The sequence below is a fragment of the Triturus cristatus genome, chromosome 4_2 (assembly GCF_964204655.1).
Source record: "Triturus cristatus chromosome 4_2, aTriCri1.1, whole genome shotgun sequence".
NCBI classification, from domain to species: domain Eukaryota; kingdom Metazoa; phylum Chordata; class Amphibia; order Caudata; family Salamandridae; genus Triturus; species Triturus cristatus.
The window spans coordinates 889,748,303-889,767,105 of record NC_140586.1 but is presented as its reverse complement, the minus strand read 5'-3'; the positions used below and the strand labels follow the sequence as shown (position 1 = coordinate 889,767,105).

General features: G+C 45.4%; 1 protein-coding gene across 1 annotated transcript in view; it reads left to right on the top strand.

The window, feature by feature from the left end:
* The window catches only part of LOC146835350 (uncharacterized), a 648,392-nt gene that overhangs the window by 185,760 nt on the left and 443,829 nt on the right, over positions 1-18,803 (top strand). The window contains exon 2 of the mRNA XM_085600183.1: positions 17,741-17,861. Within this exon, the coding sequence (XP_085456309.1) occupies positions 17,759-17,861 (103 nt within the window). The 5' untranslated portion in view covers positions 17,741-17,758. The remainder of the gene's footprint in view (positions 1-17,740; positions 17,862-18,803) is intronic.

Sequence of the window (18,803 nt, the reverse complement as noted above, 5' to 3'; positions counted from 1 at the left end):
CAGCTGCCTGGGCTGAGTTATGTATAATACGCGCTGTTTCCACAACAGTGTATAAGGTAGTGACTGCATAGGCTGAGGTCGTTTCACCATTGGGAAGCTTAAAACAAGAACCGTCCTCCCATAGGATCCCATCCGGGTCCGGGAGTGAAGTGTCCTTTAACTCAACTCTGCCTCTTGTCTCTTCCTCCGTGCGGAGGAAACAATCGTGCTGCTCCTGAGTGCCATTTTCTACTGGAATTGGGAGTAATGTTTCCGGGTTCAGGGCATTACATTGCTTAATGTGTATGTGGCTAGTCAAGAGCATCAATTCGTACCCCGAAAGGCGTGCACACGTGAGGTGTTGAGTCTTTGTTCTATTTAGGAGGGTGTCTACTGCATGCGGCACCATGACAATAAGGGTATTATCTAATACCAATCCAGCAGACTGGCGAATGGAAACTGCCGCTGCTGCTGTAGCCCTCAAACAGCTAGGTAATGCCTTGGCCACTGGATCTAACGTGGCCGAAAAATAGGCACAGGGACGTTGCTTGTCCCCAAATCGTTGCGTTAAAACTAAACTGATAATGCGCAACCTTCTTTCTCATGAACATAGAGTGTGAAAGGCTTACTGTAATCAGGAGTACCTAACACAGGGGCAGAACACAAGGCAGTGCGTAAATCAGTGAAACTTTTCTGACATTCCGCAGTCCATGAAAGCGGGTCTGGTGTATCTTTAAGAGTGAGTACCAACAAGGGTTTCGCCAGAAGGGAAAAATTGGGGATCCATTGTCTACAATAAGAGGTAATACCTAAAAAGGCACGCACCTCTCTTTGCGTACATGGAATAGGCATTTGGGCAATTGCTTGGATACGTTCTGGGGTCAATCGTCGTCCCTCCTTTGACAAGAGATGACCTAGGTAGGTAACCTCTTGGCAGCAATATTGCAATTTTGATGGTGAAACCTTGTGGTTGTGGTCAGATAAGTGGCGTAACAGTGAAATGGTAGCCTTTTTACAAGTGTCTTCAGAATCTGCTGAAACCAACAGGTCATCCACATATTGAATGAGAGTGGCCCCTGGTGGTAAACACAAAGTATTGAGCTGTGATTTTAATGCTTGACTATAAATCGACGGGCTTTCGCAATAACCTTGAGGAGCTCGCTTGAACCGGAAGCTTCGGCCTGCTAAGGAGAAGCCAAAAATATCCCTACTTTCCGCAGCAATGGGAATGCTGAAGAAAGCATTTTTGAGGTCAATGACTGAAAACCAGGAAGCTGAGGCTGGTATCATTGTCAACAGGTCATTAATATCCGGGACAACAGGGAATTGAGGTACCACAATCTTGTTGACCTCTCTGAGATCAATCACAAAACGATAGACAGGTGGCTGAGAGGGGCTGGTTCGTTTGAAAACAGGCAGAACAGGGCTATTGCATACATTTCCCCTAGTCTCTTCAACCACACCGTTTTGTACCAAATCATGAACTATAGTCATAAGAGCTTTTTCGCCGTCACTGGAAATTTTATACTGTGTAATGCGAGGAAATGTAATATTGGGCTTGAGGGTTACAATGTAGGGAGGGATCCGCAGGAGGCCCACATCATTGGGGCCGGTGGCCCAGAGGGTGGCGGGATGAGATTGTAATTCAGGGGGAAGCTGATCTTTAGACAAATACATCGATGAGGTCAATTTCTTACCTAAGGTAAGACATACACCAGAAGGGGAACAGTGTAATGTCTCATACAATCTCTTCAATAAATCCAAGCCCAACAAATTTTCACCACAACCAGTTGTTAAAAGGAGCGGGGCCTCCAATTTGTAAGGACCTATTGAAATGGGCAAAGGGCGTGAAACTGGGTTTTGAACTGGGGCGCCAGAAAAACCTACAGAATTATTTCTACAGCCAGACAAAGGTGCCCCAGGGAGTTTAGAGTGAATCATAGAGCTCTTCGTCGCACCAGTGTCTAATAGGAATGGCTCTGTAACACCTAGTGCTACCACATCAACATAAGGCCCGCTTTGGTCCACTGGAACTGATACTACTCCCTTACTTTGTCCATGGCTGTCCTAGGTAGGTTGGGAATTCTGACTCTCACCCTTGGTATAATAATCATCATTGTAATAATTGGTAGACTGAACATTTTGCTGATCAAAATAATTCGTGGAGTTTCCAGGAGGCATGGAACGTTGGTTATTAGGCGGCGTACCTCGTCCTTTACCTCTGGGTGCTGACTGATAACCACCCTGGCCTCGTGACCCGGGAATACCGCTCGTACGCTGTAACAAAACTGGGCAATTATACTTTAAATGGCCTTCTTCTTTACAGTAAGCGCATTGATTTTGGCCCAGTGGGGGTCGGGGAACGAAAGGCCCAGGCCTCTGCAACTGTCTCTGAATTTGTGGAGACGGCTGATATTCACGTTGGGCAGGGCGAGGAGGATAAGCTTGTTGCAAAAGAACTTTTGTTTTCAGCTCTTTAGTCTTTTTATCAAGTTTCTCTCTTTCCTCTTTATCCCTAGTTTCATAATACTGAGCAGTAGCCAATATCTGGGCCGAAGAGGAGACCGCCCACGCACTTTCGGAATTCTTCAATTTATTAGATATTTCAGGAACCAAATTTGACACAAATTTGTCTACAAACAATCGTTGGCCACCTTCCGTGCTCATATCCTGACCACTATGATCGATGAACGTCTCCTCAAAACGAGTGAAGAAATCAGAGACGTTTTCATCCGCTTTCTGCTTACAAGCTGCGAACTTATCCCAATTAACTCGCAGAGGGGGCATCATAGTTTTCAGTAAGGCAATGATCCTAGCTGGGAGTTCTGTAATTAGAGCCTCAGGTTTGGCACCACCCACTTGGAGTCTGTCCGCGGCGAGTATGGCAGCCCAATCACCCCCCAGTTCCCCGTGATGGTCCTCCTTCCGAATCCTAGCCCATAACGGTTGTGGGACCACATTACCCATTAGCATGTCTATATCGGCCAAATTCATAATACATGCATCGACAGTTTGGAACAACTCTTTGTAGTACCCAGCAGGATTTTTACGGGGGTCCGGTAAGGACTGTTTAAGGGCCAATACCTCAGATCGTTTCCAAGGAACGTGTACCCATACACGTTGAAAGTGGGCAGGTATAAGAGGATTAGCACCCTGAGCTGCAACCTCCTCTCTCCACACTGGGGGAACCTCTCTCATAGGATAGTGTTTTAACTTTCGCCTGACGGAGGAATCGCGTTTTGGCAAAGACCGGCAGGCAAACATCATTCTAAATGTGACAAGCGTTCTTACCGCGTCCTCAACCTCTGCGCCCACAATCAGCCCTTTATCAAACTCGGCCTGAACATCGAGCAGGCCCTGAGGGGCTGGTCCCAATCCCATATCCTCCCACTCTTGACCTAAAATGTTACACATAGTATCAAAAACATATCTCGGCGTTGGTGCCTCCCACTGTTGAAAGGTGACCATAATATCTTGCACACTATACTGGGGGCCATTCGTGATCCACCTTTGGGCAAGAAGAGCTAGCACTTCCCGTTCCTCTGGACCCGGGAGCTGACTGCGAGTTTGTCTACGAGGAGGAACAGGGGTCATTTGAAGTGTCCCAAAGAGAGGGGACAAAGACCAGAAACGGTATCAATCATTCGCCTCCGAGCGGAGGGAGAATTCGTCATTAGGACAGGAGACAGAATATTAGGCGGGGCAGAAGAGGGAGTAACAGGTACGAAGGGAGACGAAGGTAAGGGAGAGCTCGATAATACCGGAGAAGGCTGTGATGGGGGTGCAGGAACCGATTGCGGAGCGACAGGTGGAACAACAGGTGGAACAGGTGGGGCAGGTGCTAATAATAAAGGTGCATTCGCTCCCGGGGCAGGAGGTAATCCAAAAGGTACATTAGCCCCCTGCGCACAGGGCGGGGGTAATCTCAACAGATGGGACATTAAAGGATCCTTCTCAGGGTCCACATTTTTCTCCGTAGGGGAAGTTGGCAACACTGGCTAACATTTATCTACCACCATACGATGTTGCCTATCTGAGTCCTCAATCGCATGATCGGTTTCATTATTTCTAAACTGTTGCGCAGCTTGTAAAATAGACATATCCCTCCTATCTCTTTTAGCTTGTTATATTTCTTTCTGTTTGGCCTCCTTACGCCATAATCGAAAAGAGTCAAACATAGCCGGTCGGGCTTTTCGTTTAAACAAAGTGTCCTCCAAATTATCTAAGATATTGGGCTCAAAACTGCCATTCTGCGGCCATCGTAAAACACCATTTTTCCTAGTATAGCGAATCCACGCCTCATTAAAGGCTATGGGGCCAATACCATGCTTAGAATATACTTCATAAGTGGGAGTTCCGGCCGGAGGAATTTGACAAGAGTCCTCCAGTCGGGAATCCCTATCGCGACTACAACAAAACCATCTTCAAAACTTACTGAAACCCGGCATCGCTACCACACTAGTTTCTTTACAAACTTAAAGGGGTTAATTAGTCACTTTATAGTACAAAAACTGCACTCACCCCTCGGTTTCGGCTTTTGCAAAAGTCGAACAAAGACAAAACAAAGACAAAGGAGTGGCCACTATACTTAACTTAACCAGATGTTTTCTTACACCAACAGAGGTCCGTCTAATGTCTCGGAATACCAATCACCAAGGGAGCCAAAGCGTGGAAGCAGTCAGGGCAGCAGGTCTTCGCAGCCGTTGGAAGGGAGAAGCCACACGGTAAAGACCTTCGGTCCGCTTACGACATGCAGGGGTCGATCACGTGGTGCGCGTCCTCCGGAATTTCCTTGCGGGGCTCCTCACGATCCTCGGGCTGAACCCACGACCTCTGAAGCAGCCTCACAGAGGGCACCAATTGAAGAACCGGGCTGAGTTAAGCCTGGCGGCGCAGGGTACGCCTGAAATCTTCTGAGTTCGCCTTCCAAATGTACAGAGACACGGAACACTCTGTTGGCATAGGAACTTCAGTTTATTAGCTGCAGCTAGGTACAGTTGTCCTAGAAGTACATCAGTGGTAGGTTCTCAGGAGACTGCCACTTCAATCCGTGGCTCACAGTCTTTTGTAGCGCTTGAATCCCCTAAAGCAACAACCCCCTCAATGTGCAATAAAACGAACAAATCATCCACTAGAAAACATTCTTTGTACAAGATACAGGATAATGGGTAATAGAAATTCCTTCCCTAGGGTCGTGTTCTCTACCTGACCCTATAGGTCAGGTGGCATGGGCATTCCTTAGTTAAATTAATTTACAACAGGACGTGTTTGCGTGTTGCAGATGGTGATTCGTAAAACAATTGAAGAGGCAGAGAAGGATCACCAAGGGTCAATAGATGGTTATCTCGGGGATTAGTTGCTTCGAGCCGGGTCTCAGAATGTACTTTGCTCAGAGAGACAGGAAAAGGTCGTGTAACATGTTACAGTACAGAGTATGAAAGAAACGCTACGAAGGGTGTCGGTGCCTGAGTGAGGGCAACAGCGTAATGATGTCAATGCGCAAGATGGGGCAATATTAAATATCCTCAGGACCATGATGAATGGTAATTTAATGTCAGCTGTAGATGATAGATCCCTGAACAGTGTCATGTATGTGCATGTTTGCATTGTGCTGAGGGGATTACCAGGTAATTATTCACGCAGCTCTCTGATGGATGTCACATGAGGTAAAATACTGCAATAAATGGCAGACACTCTGAAAACAAGAGCAAACGTTACGTTACATGAGGCAATGGTGGTAATTGTGCATGTATCAAAAGCAAACAAAATACAAGAGGTAGCAAACAATACGTTACAAGAGGAAAAGTGACATGTGTGCAAGTTACAAAAGAGTACAAAGTACAAGTAGAGGTATAAAAGTACAATAAATGGCAGACACTCAAAACACAGGAACACACTGGGAAGGCACTTCTACGGGCATGGAGATTTGGAGAACATAACTTCCTATAATGTAAAGACTTCCTTCAGACAATAGAGAGGGTGTGAATTAAGTTTGGAAGTGTCTTTGCAGGAGGAGAACTTTGAGGTCAGTTTTGAAGGACTGGGAAGAGGGAGGGGGTGGTCCGGAGCTGAGGCTGAGTTCCAGATTCTCGCCGCGTTGCTTGTAAAGGATTGGGTCATCGATCTTTCCTTCTTCAAAGTGGGAGGTTCAAGTAATAAATTTTGCGCAGTACGTGGTGGTCTAGAACATTATATGCATATGTGACAATAAAGTTTTTTTCTCCTTTTTATTCTAGTCTAAAGCTTTTGATTCCTGTTTCCGGTTTTGACAGTGGTTGTTCTGCAGTTTTGTGTAGTTGCATTGTTTTGGTAAGAATTGTTTTTTTGTTGTATTTACTCCAAATGAGTAATATTGTAATGTCTGAATGAATTTTTTTGTAAGTGATGTCATAATGGTGGCATATTTAGTTAGTGGTTTGAGCATGAAGTTCTTTGCGATGTGTTTTGCATAGTCTTATGTGTAATTGCTTTTCTCTTTCTTTTTTAGTGGGATATTGTTGATCCATCCTGTGTCTGTACAGAGTAGGTGGTGGTGAGTAGTTTAGCTGCCTCTGGCAAGTGAGTGGTATTGTTTTGGAGTATATATGAGTTTTTGATAAACGCGCTTTTTGTTTATTACTTATTTTACAAAGTGTTTGTTGTTGTTGACTTGTTTGACAAGTTACCTTTATTAGTAAGCAATATGGCTAGCCGTAGAATGACTGCTCAACAGTTGGTTGGTATGCTTCTTGAATCTTCCTCTGAGCAAGATTATGAGACTGACAGTGCGTCTGAGGGAGAGGAGGGAGGGGAAGATTCTGGCAGTGAGTTTTCTCTCAACATGGAATCATCGGATGATGAAGGTACTCTCAGTGCAGATGAAGGTACTCTTGGTGTGGATGAAGCAACTCTCAGTGCGGATGAAGTGCCTGTCTTAGAGGAGGAAACTGCTGTGCCGATGGTGCAAGAGGCATCTGGATTGCAGTCTGAGGCTGCTAGGCTTCCTACTGGAAGTGCTGGACTTTGGGTTGATCCAAACATGGTGCAGCCGGTGTTGCCTGCCTTTAGCGGTGATGCAGGGTGTACAGTGGATTGTGAACACTTTTTGCCTATACAGTTTTTTCAGTTGTTTATGGATGATGTATTTTTGGGTGAGATTGTTGAGCAGACGAATTTGTATGCTGAACAGTGTTTGAGGGACAACAGCGACAAACTTAGGCCCCAGTCTAGAGCTACCCGGTGGACTCCCACATATCTGGAAGAGATTAAGATGTTTTGGGGTTTGACTTTATTGATGGGTGTGGTAAGGAAGCAAACCTTGGCTTCATATTGGTCTACTAGCCCCTTGTTGGCAACTGCCATGTTTCCTGCAGTTATGTCTCGTAATCGGTATTTACTTTTGCTACGTATGCTGCATTTTGTTGATAATTCTATGGCATTGCCACGAGATCACCCTGACTGTGACCGTCTTTTTAAGATTCGGCCAGTTCTTGATCACTTTGTAGATCGATTTTCTGAGATCTATACTCCAGGGAAAGAAATATCTATTGATGAGTCTTTGGTCTTGTTCAAGGGCCGTTTGGTTTTTAGGCAGTACATCCCTAGCAAGAGGGCACGCTATGGAATTAAGCTGTATATGTTGTCTGAGAGTAGGACAGGATATGTTTTTAATTTTCGTGTGTACACTGGTAGAGATTCTACTATTGACCCCCCAGGTTGTCCGTCCACTTTTGGAGTTTCAGAGAAAATTGAGTGGGATCTTGCTAGAAGACTGTTTAACAGAGGCCACCATTTGTACCTTGATAACTTCTATACTGCTGTGCAATTATTTAAGGAATTGTATAAAGGGGACACTTTTGCATGTGGCACAATCCGCTCTAACCGTAAAGGTTATCCGAAAGAGCTTGTTTGCAAAAAACTTCAGAGGGGGCAGTGCAGTTCCTTGTGTAGTGATGAACTACTAGCTGTAAAATTTGTGGACAGGAGGGATGTGTACATGCTGACTACCATCCATGATGAGAGTACTTCACCTGTGGCTGTTTGGGGTCAGGTTGCTGAAGTGCGCAAACCTGTGTGCATTCTAGACTACAATAAGCACATGGGTGGTGTTGACAGAGTAGATCAGAGGTTGGAACCTTACTCTGCTATTCGGAAGGCTTATGTTTGGTATAAGAAGTTGGCCAACCATTTCTTCGAGTTAGCAAATTTCAATGCTTTTATTGTGTTCAAGGAGTGTTCTCCTGCGTCAAACTTGACATTTCTTCAGTTTCAGCACTCTGTGATAGCTAGCCTTGTTGTTGCGGAACATGCAAGTGTTCCTAGATTTGGAGTGGTGGAGGATGTGGTTCGATTGAAAGATCACCACTTTCCTGATTTCATCCCTCCCACACCGGCAAAAGATTTTCCCACTAGGAGATGCAGAGTCTGTTGGCGAAGAGGTACGCGGAAGGAGATTCGTATGTACTGCCACGACTGTCCTTCTAAACCTGGGATGTGTGTCCCTGCTTGTTTTAGAGCGTACCACACGCAAAATAATTTTTGGGAGCATTCATGAATGGTAAAGTGAACTGCCTGGTCTGTATTCTTTGAAAAATTTGATTCTGTTTCAAGGTTGGCGTTAGTGCAATGTATTTAGTTTCTGATTTTGTGTTTGTAGATTTGTATCTATTTGCGATTTGTTTGTGTTTTTATTTTTGTCTAAAAAAAATCCTAAATGTGTTGGCGGTGTGTGTGGACTGGCACTTGGTTGGCGGTGTGCGTGGAATGGTGCTTGGCTGGTGGTGTGCGTGGACTGGTACTTGGCTGCCGGTGTGCCTGGACTGGCGATTGGCTGGCGGTGTGCCTGGACTGGCGATTGGCTAGCGGTGTGCGTGGACTGGTGTTTATCTAGCGGTGTGCGTGGACTGGCGCTCAGCTAGCGGTGTGCATGGACTGGCGCTCGGCTGGCTGTGTGTGAGTAGTGACTTGCTGCTGGTCACTACACACACTGCTAGCTGAGTGCCACTCCACGCAATCCATCAGCTTGTGTAGTTGCTGTGTCAGGAATGTGGGCGTGTGAAAGTGATGGGCCCTTGAATGGCGCTGTGTGCTGGTGTGAGCTTTGTTATGTGATGGGCCCGCGGCTGGCGGTGTGAATGGTTTTGTATGTCTCACACGTATGAAAGGTGTATGAATGGCCTGTAAAGAGGTTGGTGCCTTGTCGTGGCTTTACAGCTCACGAGCTGTGAGTCAATGGTTCAGTTTCTCGCCCTTTCAATTATTAACAGTTCATTTCATTTTTGTGAAATCACTTGCTAATACAATTGTATATACTGAACCATCACTCACCCTCGTGCCAAATCCAACCAGTATGTGTGTGTGCTTGAAGATTAGATGGCTGTGCAGTAATATTTGCCTTTCTGAAGCAGGGTGTACCTTGTCCCTTTTGTGAATTTTGTAATGTGTTGTTTTTGTGCCTGGTGGTGCGAATGGTCTTGTGTGTATCACGTATGAAAGGTGTGTGAATGGCCTGTAAAGCGGTTGGTGCCTTGCAGTGGCTTTACAGCTCACGAGCTGCGAGTCATTGGTTCAGTTTTTTCTCCATTTAAATATTGACAGTGCATTTCATTTTTGTGAAATCTCTTGTTAATAAAATTTAATATACTGAACCTTCACTCGCCCTCGTGCCAAATCCAACCAGTATGTGTGTGCGTTTGAGGAATAGATGGCTGTGCAGGAATCTTTGTCTTTTTAGTTTCTCTGCCAAGGTGTATGTTCCATGTAAGAATAACACACCAACTGTAGATATTGTCGTAAACCCACGGGAGTTCATGGTGATGTCTCTCTTGTGAATTCCAAAAAGTTGTTTTATCCACAATGTCCTGCAAACCTCAAAATGTCTGTCACATTTTCCTTGCAATATTGTGCCGAAATTCTCACGCTGTAGAAACAAACAATGTCAAAACCACCTGGTTTTGCAAGGGGGGTCACCTGGGTTTTTGGCCCGGTGCTCGGCGGCCATCTAGGGAAACCTACCAAACCCATACATTTCCCGGGGGCTTCCAGGGAGGTATGGCTTGCGTGGATCCCCCAAAGTTTCATTACCCAGAATCCCCTGCAAACCTCAATTTTAGCTGAAAAAATTCACTTTTTTCACACATTTTTGTTTGGGAAAGTTGTGACATCACCGGGCTCACTCAAATTTCCCACCTCCCAGCGTTCCCCTGGGTCTCCCGGTAAAAATGGTGCCTCACTTGTGTGGGAGGCCCAAGTACCCGCGACAGGCAAGGGCCCAAAACGTAGTGAGGTGACATCAAAATTGCCTATCTCAAAACCACCTGGTTTTGCAAGGGGGGTCACCTGGGTTTTTGGCCCGGTGCTCGGCGGCCATCTAAGGAAACCTACCAAACCCATACATATCTCAAAACTAGACACCCAGGGGCTTCCAGGGAGGTATGGCTTGCGTGGATCCCCCAACGTTTTCTTACCCAGAATCCCCTGCAAACCTCCATTTTAGCTGAAAAAATCACTTTTTTCACACATTTTTGTGTGGGAAAGTTGTGGCATCACCGGGCTCACTCAAATTTCCCACCTCCCAGCGTTCCCCTGGGTCTCCCGGTAAAAATGGTGCCTCACTTGTGTGGGAGGCCCAAGTACCCGCGACAGGCAAGGGCCCAAAACGTAGTGATGCGACATCAACATTGCCTATCCAAAAAAATGTTTGGGCCCTTGCCTGTCGCGGAAAACTGCAACCGAAACTGCATTTACCACAATGCCAGGGGCGACCCTTGCTGGGAGGTGACGCGGTGTGCTCCCACCCCTGTTCCTGTTTAATAGTACTCGCGTGAGTCATTGAACTGACGAGCTCGTGGATGAAGCACATGCATGCCTGTTAGAGGTACCTGACCTGAGAAAGATGTTGGCAGCCTACTCAGCAAACCCCAAATTTCAAAGACTGTAATCTCTACTGATGACGGTTAAAGAACCAGAAAGACATGTCTGGAGATCAGCACTATCTGCGCCAACTGTGGCGAAACACTCGAACACTCTTGAAGCAAGCAAGTAACTGAAACTGCATTTACCACAATGCCAGGGGCGAACCTTGCTGGGAAGTGAAGCGGTGTGCTCCCACCCCTGTTCCTGTTTAATAGTACTCCTGTGAGTCATTGAGCTGACGAGCTCGTGGATGAAGCACCCACATGCCTGTGAGAGGAACCTGACCTGAGAAAGATGTTGGCAGCCTACTCAGCAAACTCCACATTTGAAAAACTGTAATCTCTACTGATGACGGTTAAAGAACCAGAAACACGTGTCTAGAGATCAGCACTAATTGCGCCAACTGTGGAGAAACACTTAAACACTCTTGAAGCAAGTAACTGAAACTGCATTTACCACAATGCCAGAGGTGAACCTTGCTGGGAGGTGAAGCAGTGTGCTCCCAACCCTGTTCCTGTTTAATAGTACTCCCATGAGTCATTGAGCTGACGAGCTGGAGGATGAAGCACCTGCATGCCTGTGAGAGGTACCTGACTGAGAAAGATGTTGGCAGCCTACTCAGCAAACCCCAAATTTGAAAGACTGTAATCTCTCCTGATGACGGTTAAAGAACCAGAAACATGTGTCTAGAGATCAGCACTATATGCGCCAATTGTGGCGAAACACTCGAACACTCTTGAAGCCAGCAAGTAACCGAAACTGCATTTACCACAATGCCAGGGGCGAAACTTGCTGGGAGGTGAAGTGGTGTGCTCCCACCCCTGTTCCTGTTTAATAGTACTCCTGTGAGTCATTGAGCTGACGAGCTCATGGATGAAGCATCCGCATGCCTGTGAGAGGTACCTGACCTGAGAAAGATGTTGGCAGCCTACTCAGCAAACCCCAAATTTCAAAGACTGTAATCTCTACTGATGACGGTTAAAGAACCAGAAAGACATGTCTAGAGATCAGCACTATCTGCGCCAACTGTGGCGAAACACTCGAACACTCTTGAAGCAAGCAAGTAACTGAAACTGCATTTACCACAATGCCAGGGGCGAACTTGTTGGGAGGTGAAGCCATGTGCTCCCAACCCTGTTCCTGTTGATAGTACTCCCGTGAGTCATTGAGCTGACGAGCTCGTGGATGAAGCACCCACATGCCTGTGAGAGGTACCTGACCTGAGAAAGATGTTTGCAGCCTACTCAGCAAATATCAAAGTTGAAAGACTGTAATCTCCACTGATGACGGTTAAAGAACCAGAAACACGTGTCTAGAGATCAGCACTATCTGCGCCAACTGTGGCGACACACTCGAACACTCTTGAAGCAAGGAAGTAACTGAAACTGAATTTACCACAATGTCAAGGGCGAACCTTGCTGGTAGGTGAAGCGGTGTGCTCCTACCACTGTTCCTGCTTAATAGTACTCCCGTGAGTGATAGAGCTGACGAGCTTGTGGATGACGCACCCGCATGCCAGTGAAAGGTACCTGACCTGAGAAAGATGTTGGCAGCCTACTCAGCAAACCCCAAATTTCAAGGACTGTAATCTCTAATGATGACGGTTAAAGAACCAGAAACACGTGTCTAGAGATCAGCACTATCTGCGCCAACTGTGGCGAAACACTCGAACACTCTTGAAGCAAGCAAGTAACCGAAACTTCATTTACCACAATGCCAGGGGCGAACCTTGCTGGGAGGTGAAGCGGTGTGCTCCCACCCCTGTTCCTGCTTAATAGTACTCCAGTGAACATGGAGAGACCTCAGTGCTCCATCTTTGAGCCCAGTACTGATCCTGAAAAGTAATTCTAACACTTATAAATTCACACAGGCACTCTCCTTGCAGTACTCTAATCATTCAGTCAGTATCCAAGTACTCATGCAGCAAAGCCAGGCATTAGCACATTGACTGCCTCAAACCCCTATCCACTATGCATGCAGTATCCTAACTAACCAACACACTTATAGTTCTGCACTTATACATTCAACAAAAAAAACACAATATTTCAGTTTCAATATTTTAGAAAACATTTTTATTTCCATTTATATTAAAAATATATAATGTAATTTAAAAAATAAAATATGTACAAGTAAACAGTTAAACAACTGTAGAAAATCAGTATAAAATTACATATAAAAATTATCATTTAAAAAACCTTCGAAATTCACTGAAAAAAACTGAGGTTTCAGACATGTTATAGTTAGGAATTAGCATTTAAAAAACCTTAGAAATTCACAGAAAAAAACATAGGTTTCAGGACTGTTATAGTTAGCTGGACATTTCACTCGTACAAAACTATTGAAATTCCTCCATTATAGTTAGTTGTACTCACTATAACTTGCCCGCAATCCACTGCTGGTGATGTCACATATTACATCATTCATGACATGGTCAGTGACATCACTGTTGACATCACTGATGACATCTCAAATGCATCATGCTTTACAGAGCAGCGCATGCACTGCCCAGGCTCGACCTAAAAAACAGAAGAGGCAAAAGAGTTGCAAACACTGCAATGATGAGACTCAGAGAATCAACGACTTTGGATGAACACAAGATTCATTCCAGTAGAAGACAGAACTGCCAAAATAAGCTCTGTCAGCTCCCTGCAGGCCATCCTGCCAGAAAACCCTACAAAATAATTCTAATTCACACAGGTTTGTTGAAAGACTTACAGACTCATCCCATTTCAGAAAACTCAACCGTAGGGAATAATCCTCTGAAGCAGCTACTCCATTCATATACCTCAGGCCAAGAGACAGCTGTATGCCTCCTTCCCATGGAGATCCCCTGCCAGGCAACCCCACAACTGCAGGCGTCAGTCTGCCTTCGTGAACCTTAAGGGCCACGAGACATGGGATCTAGTGGGCTCTCTGGCCTACAAAAACTGCATTATTTTTTATTTATTTTTTAAACAAAGCAGGAGGCCCCAGTGGAGAAGTACGGTCACACTTAAGGCTGATCCAAGACAGTGACCCTTCTGTGAAGCGGAGGTCCTAGCAATTTAAGCCACGCCTCCCTCGCGCCCCGCCTTGGGCTCAATAATTCAGTCAGCAGTAAGTCAACTTATTTTTTGGGGGAAAAGGGAGTTTGGGGCAGAGGCGGGCAGGAAACAGTGAAGAGAGAGAGTGAGAATGGAGAGACGTTGTACATGGAGAGAAAAAGGAAAAGAGGAGACAGAAATGGAGTAAAAGGAAGGAAAGGAAGAAATGGCGAGAAAACAAAGAAAAAGAAGCAAAAGAAACACAAGTGAGAAAGAGGTGAGGGCTCAGACAAGAACAAAGTTGGAGAGGAAATGGAGGAGAGGAAGTGAAGGAGAGAGAAAAAGTAGGAGAGAGAAGAGAGAAGGGAGAAGGGGAGTGTCTGGTGCTTGCCTAGATTGCCGCAGGGTGTGGGTCAACGAAGAAGCAAAAGAACACAAGCACAACGACAATTCCAATTAAAATCACAACATCGAAGTTTTGAAAACCAGTTATACACAGCAATTGTCGTTTCAGGTTAATGCCCTTTAAAAGAACATATATGAATGAATACAATTCTGAACTGCATGCACACAAGCCCGTTTTGGAGGAACAAAGCTGACCCTGGCATAAGAGGAAACAGCCACCTGCAAGGAAGCCCAACCAGGAAAGAAAGGCCAGGTGCTGTGCCCTAAGCAGGTAGTCCACTGAAGGGGGGAATGAGGTGTGGAGGAGTGTGGCTCAATGGTTAGAGTGGCAGACCCTGAAGCAGAGTTCTGGCCAGGGACCAGGGTTCGATTCCCGCCTCGGCGGGGCTCGGGCTCAATTTCCTCGGACCTGTCTATTCTCGCCTCGGTGCCTATTCTAATCACGGGCCCCACGCTGCAACTCTGGGCAATAGCTTGCTTAGCCTCCACACCGGCCCCAACAGCGCTAAGGATGCCTGGCTTCACCCTGGGGGTGCCCAGGAGTGGACACTTCACAGGGAAAGCCAGGAGGGGTTCCACAGCGGTATGAGTATCAGCGCCAGGAAACCGCAAAGGCGACACTGCAAGGTGGCCGTCTGGTGACAGTGCGCTCTATAAGTACCTTGACATTTACATTTTACATTCTTAAAGAAGAAGGATGGGAAATTCCAAACAACATTACAAGAAATACTCGAAGTAGTTCGGGACAGGAAGAATACATAAAGAGGGTTGACAGAGAGTGGAGAGAGTAGAGAGGAAAATAAATATAAAGAGCAGCGGAAGAAAAGGAGAGAAAGCAAGGGGAAGGGAGGAGGGGACTGAGAGGAAGAGAGAAATGGGGGTCACATTGTACGGGGCTACCCTCTTCTGCTGGCAAGTCACTGCAGACACAAGTTAACTTCTCATTGCTTGTGTCGCACATAGCAGCCCAAGAGCTTCCTCTCTGTGCAGTGCTCTCTGACGATTCCCTCCGTGCAGTGGAGTCACCAACTACAGAGGTCTCCATCCCCGAGGAGTGAAGTCACATTCAATAGAGGTCTCACCATCTGTGTAGGCACACACTACAGGCAGCCGCTTCCCCCGCACAGATAAGCCACCTCCCTAAGAAAGTAAGTTGATCCGAGGCACCACAGAGGGTTACAAATGCTCTGGCTGCTAAGTTCCGGAAACACAGGGGCAGATTTACAAGAAAGTGACGCATCTGTAGAGATGCGTCATTTTCCCTGCGCCACCCTGAGAAACCCTTGCGCCACCATGGATGCGCCGTATTTACAATATGGCGCACCATGGCGCAAGGATTGACCGATGCGTCAGAAATTCTGACGCAGGGGGGCGTGACTTGGCGCCCGAGTGAATGGCGGCACCCAGGTGAAGCTCCGCGGTCCGCCGGGAAGACTCGGCGTTTCAAGACCTGCTGCCGCTCGGACGGAGACGCGCACGGACCTATGAAGACCTGGTGCATGCTTTGGGACCCCCGCTGACTTCAAATGCGGACTTTAATTGCCTTTCTTACCGAAGTGATTTCTTCAGCAGCTTTCCTCTCAGCGCAGCCACCATTTCGAATTTATACGCGCGCGAGCGCATCTCCTCACAATAATGATGTAGTTTCTTTTTTTGCTCACCAATGCTTATACATCCACTGTCATTACTCCAAAAACGTGGATTGGCAGTTTTTTGAGGGGGCACTGTGGCATTTTACTGCTGTTTTCTACCATTTTGGATATTGTTTTAGTATCTTCACCTAAGTGTATGCTGTAATAATTATGGCTGCCACTCATTTTCCTCTCAGCATGTCCTCAGACTGCAGTGCTTTTTTATCTTAATGCCACTGCTCTTCTCCTCTATTAGCTTATTTGTCAAGGGAGATTGTCCTTGACAAGCTCAACGCGATCATTTTTTTTTCTTTCGGTGTACTGCCTCATATATTGTTTTTTCCTTCCAACATTGGTGGTAGAAGCAGTAGCACATCCACTTGGAGCTCTCGTTCGTTTTTGGATGTGTACTTTTAACTCTGGCATACCAGTTCTTTGCTGATGGCATGATGACTGGCTGCAATTGACTGTCTTGACTAGAAGAGTCTCCTATGTTTTTCTAGAAGTTACTATTTTACGCTCCACGCATTGTTTGCTGTGTATGATCCCTTGTATACTAACATTGGCGCAGAGCATGATAACTGTGTTTTATGGGTAGAACGAGGGCACTTCAACCCTCTCTCTCCAAATTCAAACACAATTTTATAAAAAAACTCAAAGATTTTTTCTGAATTCTCTCAATTAGAAGAGTCTCTGGCCTCTTCTCCTCGCAGTCACGATACAACAATGGAGCCCTTGTCTGCAGCTTCAGGGAAATCCAACACCAAAAACTTAAAAAAGGATACTCCGTCGCCGCCTAAATCGGCTTCACCAGTGTCAATGGAGTTAGTATTGGAGGAAATTAGAGCTCTTCGGCCATTCATGGAAGAAACTAATACTAAACTACAAGTCTTAACGGATAATTGGTCTCAATTGGAAGCTAGAGTCTCATCAGTTGAACACAATGTATCCTCCTTTAAAGAAACCTGTGTTGCTGTCTCTCATCTAAAGAAACCTGTGTTGCTGTCTCTCATCTACACTCAAGTTTCTACGCTTCAAAAAGAAGTTGAAGACTTTGAAAATCACGGTAGACGCAACAACCTACGCATTTATGGCCTGGGAGAAGGTCTTGAAGGGACAGACTCTCTAGCATTTTTCAAGTCATTCCTCCCTAAGTTGCTCCATATGCCGGAGGGGACGATCCTTAACATTCAGCGAGCGCATCGGCTAGGTCGTCTTCCAGCACACTCTATGTCCCCGCCAAGACCTAGAGGAGTCACCTTATACTTTCTTGAGTATACGGATCTGTTAAAGGTTCTCTCAGCAAACAGAGCATCTCCTAAAGTCACATGGTCTGGCTCATTCCTGTATTTTGCGCAAGACTATGGTAAAGCTACCGCCAACAGACGCAAAGCTTTTTTGAATATGCGAGCTGAATTGCTCTCAATAGGAGCCAGATATAGACTTTTTCATCCATGCCTCTTTAAAGTCACATATAATAACAAAACCACCAAATATGAAGATCCTGTGCGTTTACAAAGTTTTATCAATTTGTGCAAACCGAATGTCATGGATTCTTCTGGTCCTGCATCTTCTCTTTGAATGTTTAATATGGTTTTTTCATTGACATGCTGACCGAATTCTCGTTTTCTCTTTTTTGATGTTTGGCAGTTTGCATGTTGTTTTTTTTCTTTCCTGTTAATAGCATACTTGAAGATGTTTTTGTTGTGTTTTTCTTTTTGAGACTTTGTCTGTTAATGTTCCTCAATTTTCCTGTTAATGTTCCTTCATACGGAATATTCTAACTCTGATTCTGTTTTGTCATCACAGATTCCCTACCTTTGCTTTATGATGTCTTCCCGGTCCTCCGCTTTGCTGATCCCTGGATGCGTCGTCCATTCCATGTGGTTCCACCCCCTTCCCCGTCTTTGCCTGGTTTCTCCTTATGTAGGTATGTTTCCCTCCTGTACCCCCATCCTTTTTGTTTTCTTATTCTCTTTGTTTATTTCTCTTTTATTTATTCTCTCTATTTCCCTTTTGGTTGTTGTTGAGTTCTTTTCTTTTTGCATGTCCTGTCCTGTTCTTTTTTTCTGATCCGTCTGATTTTTCTCTTGAGGTGATTATTTCTCAGCTCTTATTGTTATTTATTCTTCTCATCCTATATTTATTTTCTTATCCTTTTCCTTTGAATCAAAGCTCCGGATATATTTCCTCCTGCTTCTTGACTTTTTCTTATAGATTTGTTTATCTTCCTTCTCTACTTTCTCTTTGTCTTCTCTCTTACACTTGGGCCCTGGCAACCATTTTTCAGATTGTATTGTTTTTCCTCTCGGATTATTTCACTGAATCGATTTGCTGTTGTTCCTTCTCCTTGTTCTATTTTACTCTTGAACTTTTATGCCGATGAGATTAGTATAATGGAATATTAGAGGGCTGAATTCCCCCATCAAGCGTCAGAGAGTTATGACCCACTTAGCAAAGATGAATGCTGATATTGTATTCTTACAGGAGACTCACCTAACGGAGAATGAGTCATCAAAACTAAAACGAGGTTGGGTGGGGGAAATATTTTATTCTAACGGTGATGGCAAACGCAATGGGGTTATGATGCTCTGTCATAAGTCACTTGATTGTAAATTTATATCAAAGGAATCTGATACAGAGGGCCGTTGGCTCCATGTTAAATTGCTGCTGAAGGATGTTCCAGTCTCCTTTTTCAATGTATATGGTCCTACTGGTGGTGATTCCTCCTTTTGGTCCTCCATTGCCCAGCAGATGGCCCTCTTCATGGAAGATAATTTTATTCTAGCAGGGGACTGCAATCAGATGTTTGATCCCTATGTTGATCAACATTCCAAAGTTCCATTCATTCCTAACAAACCACATAAGTCCT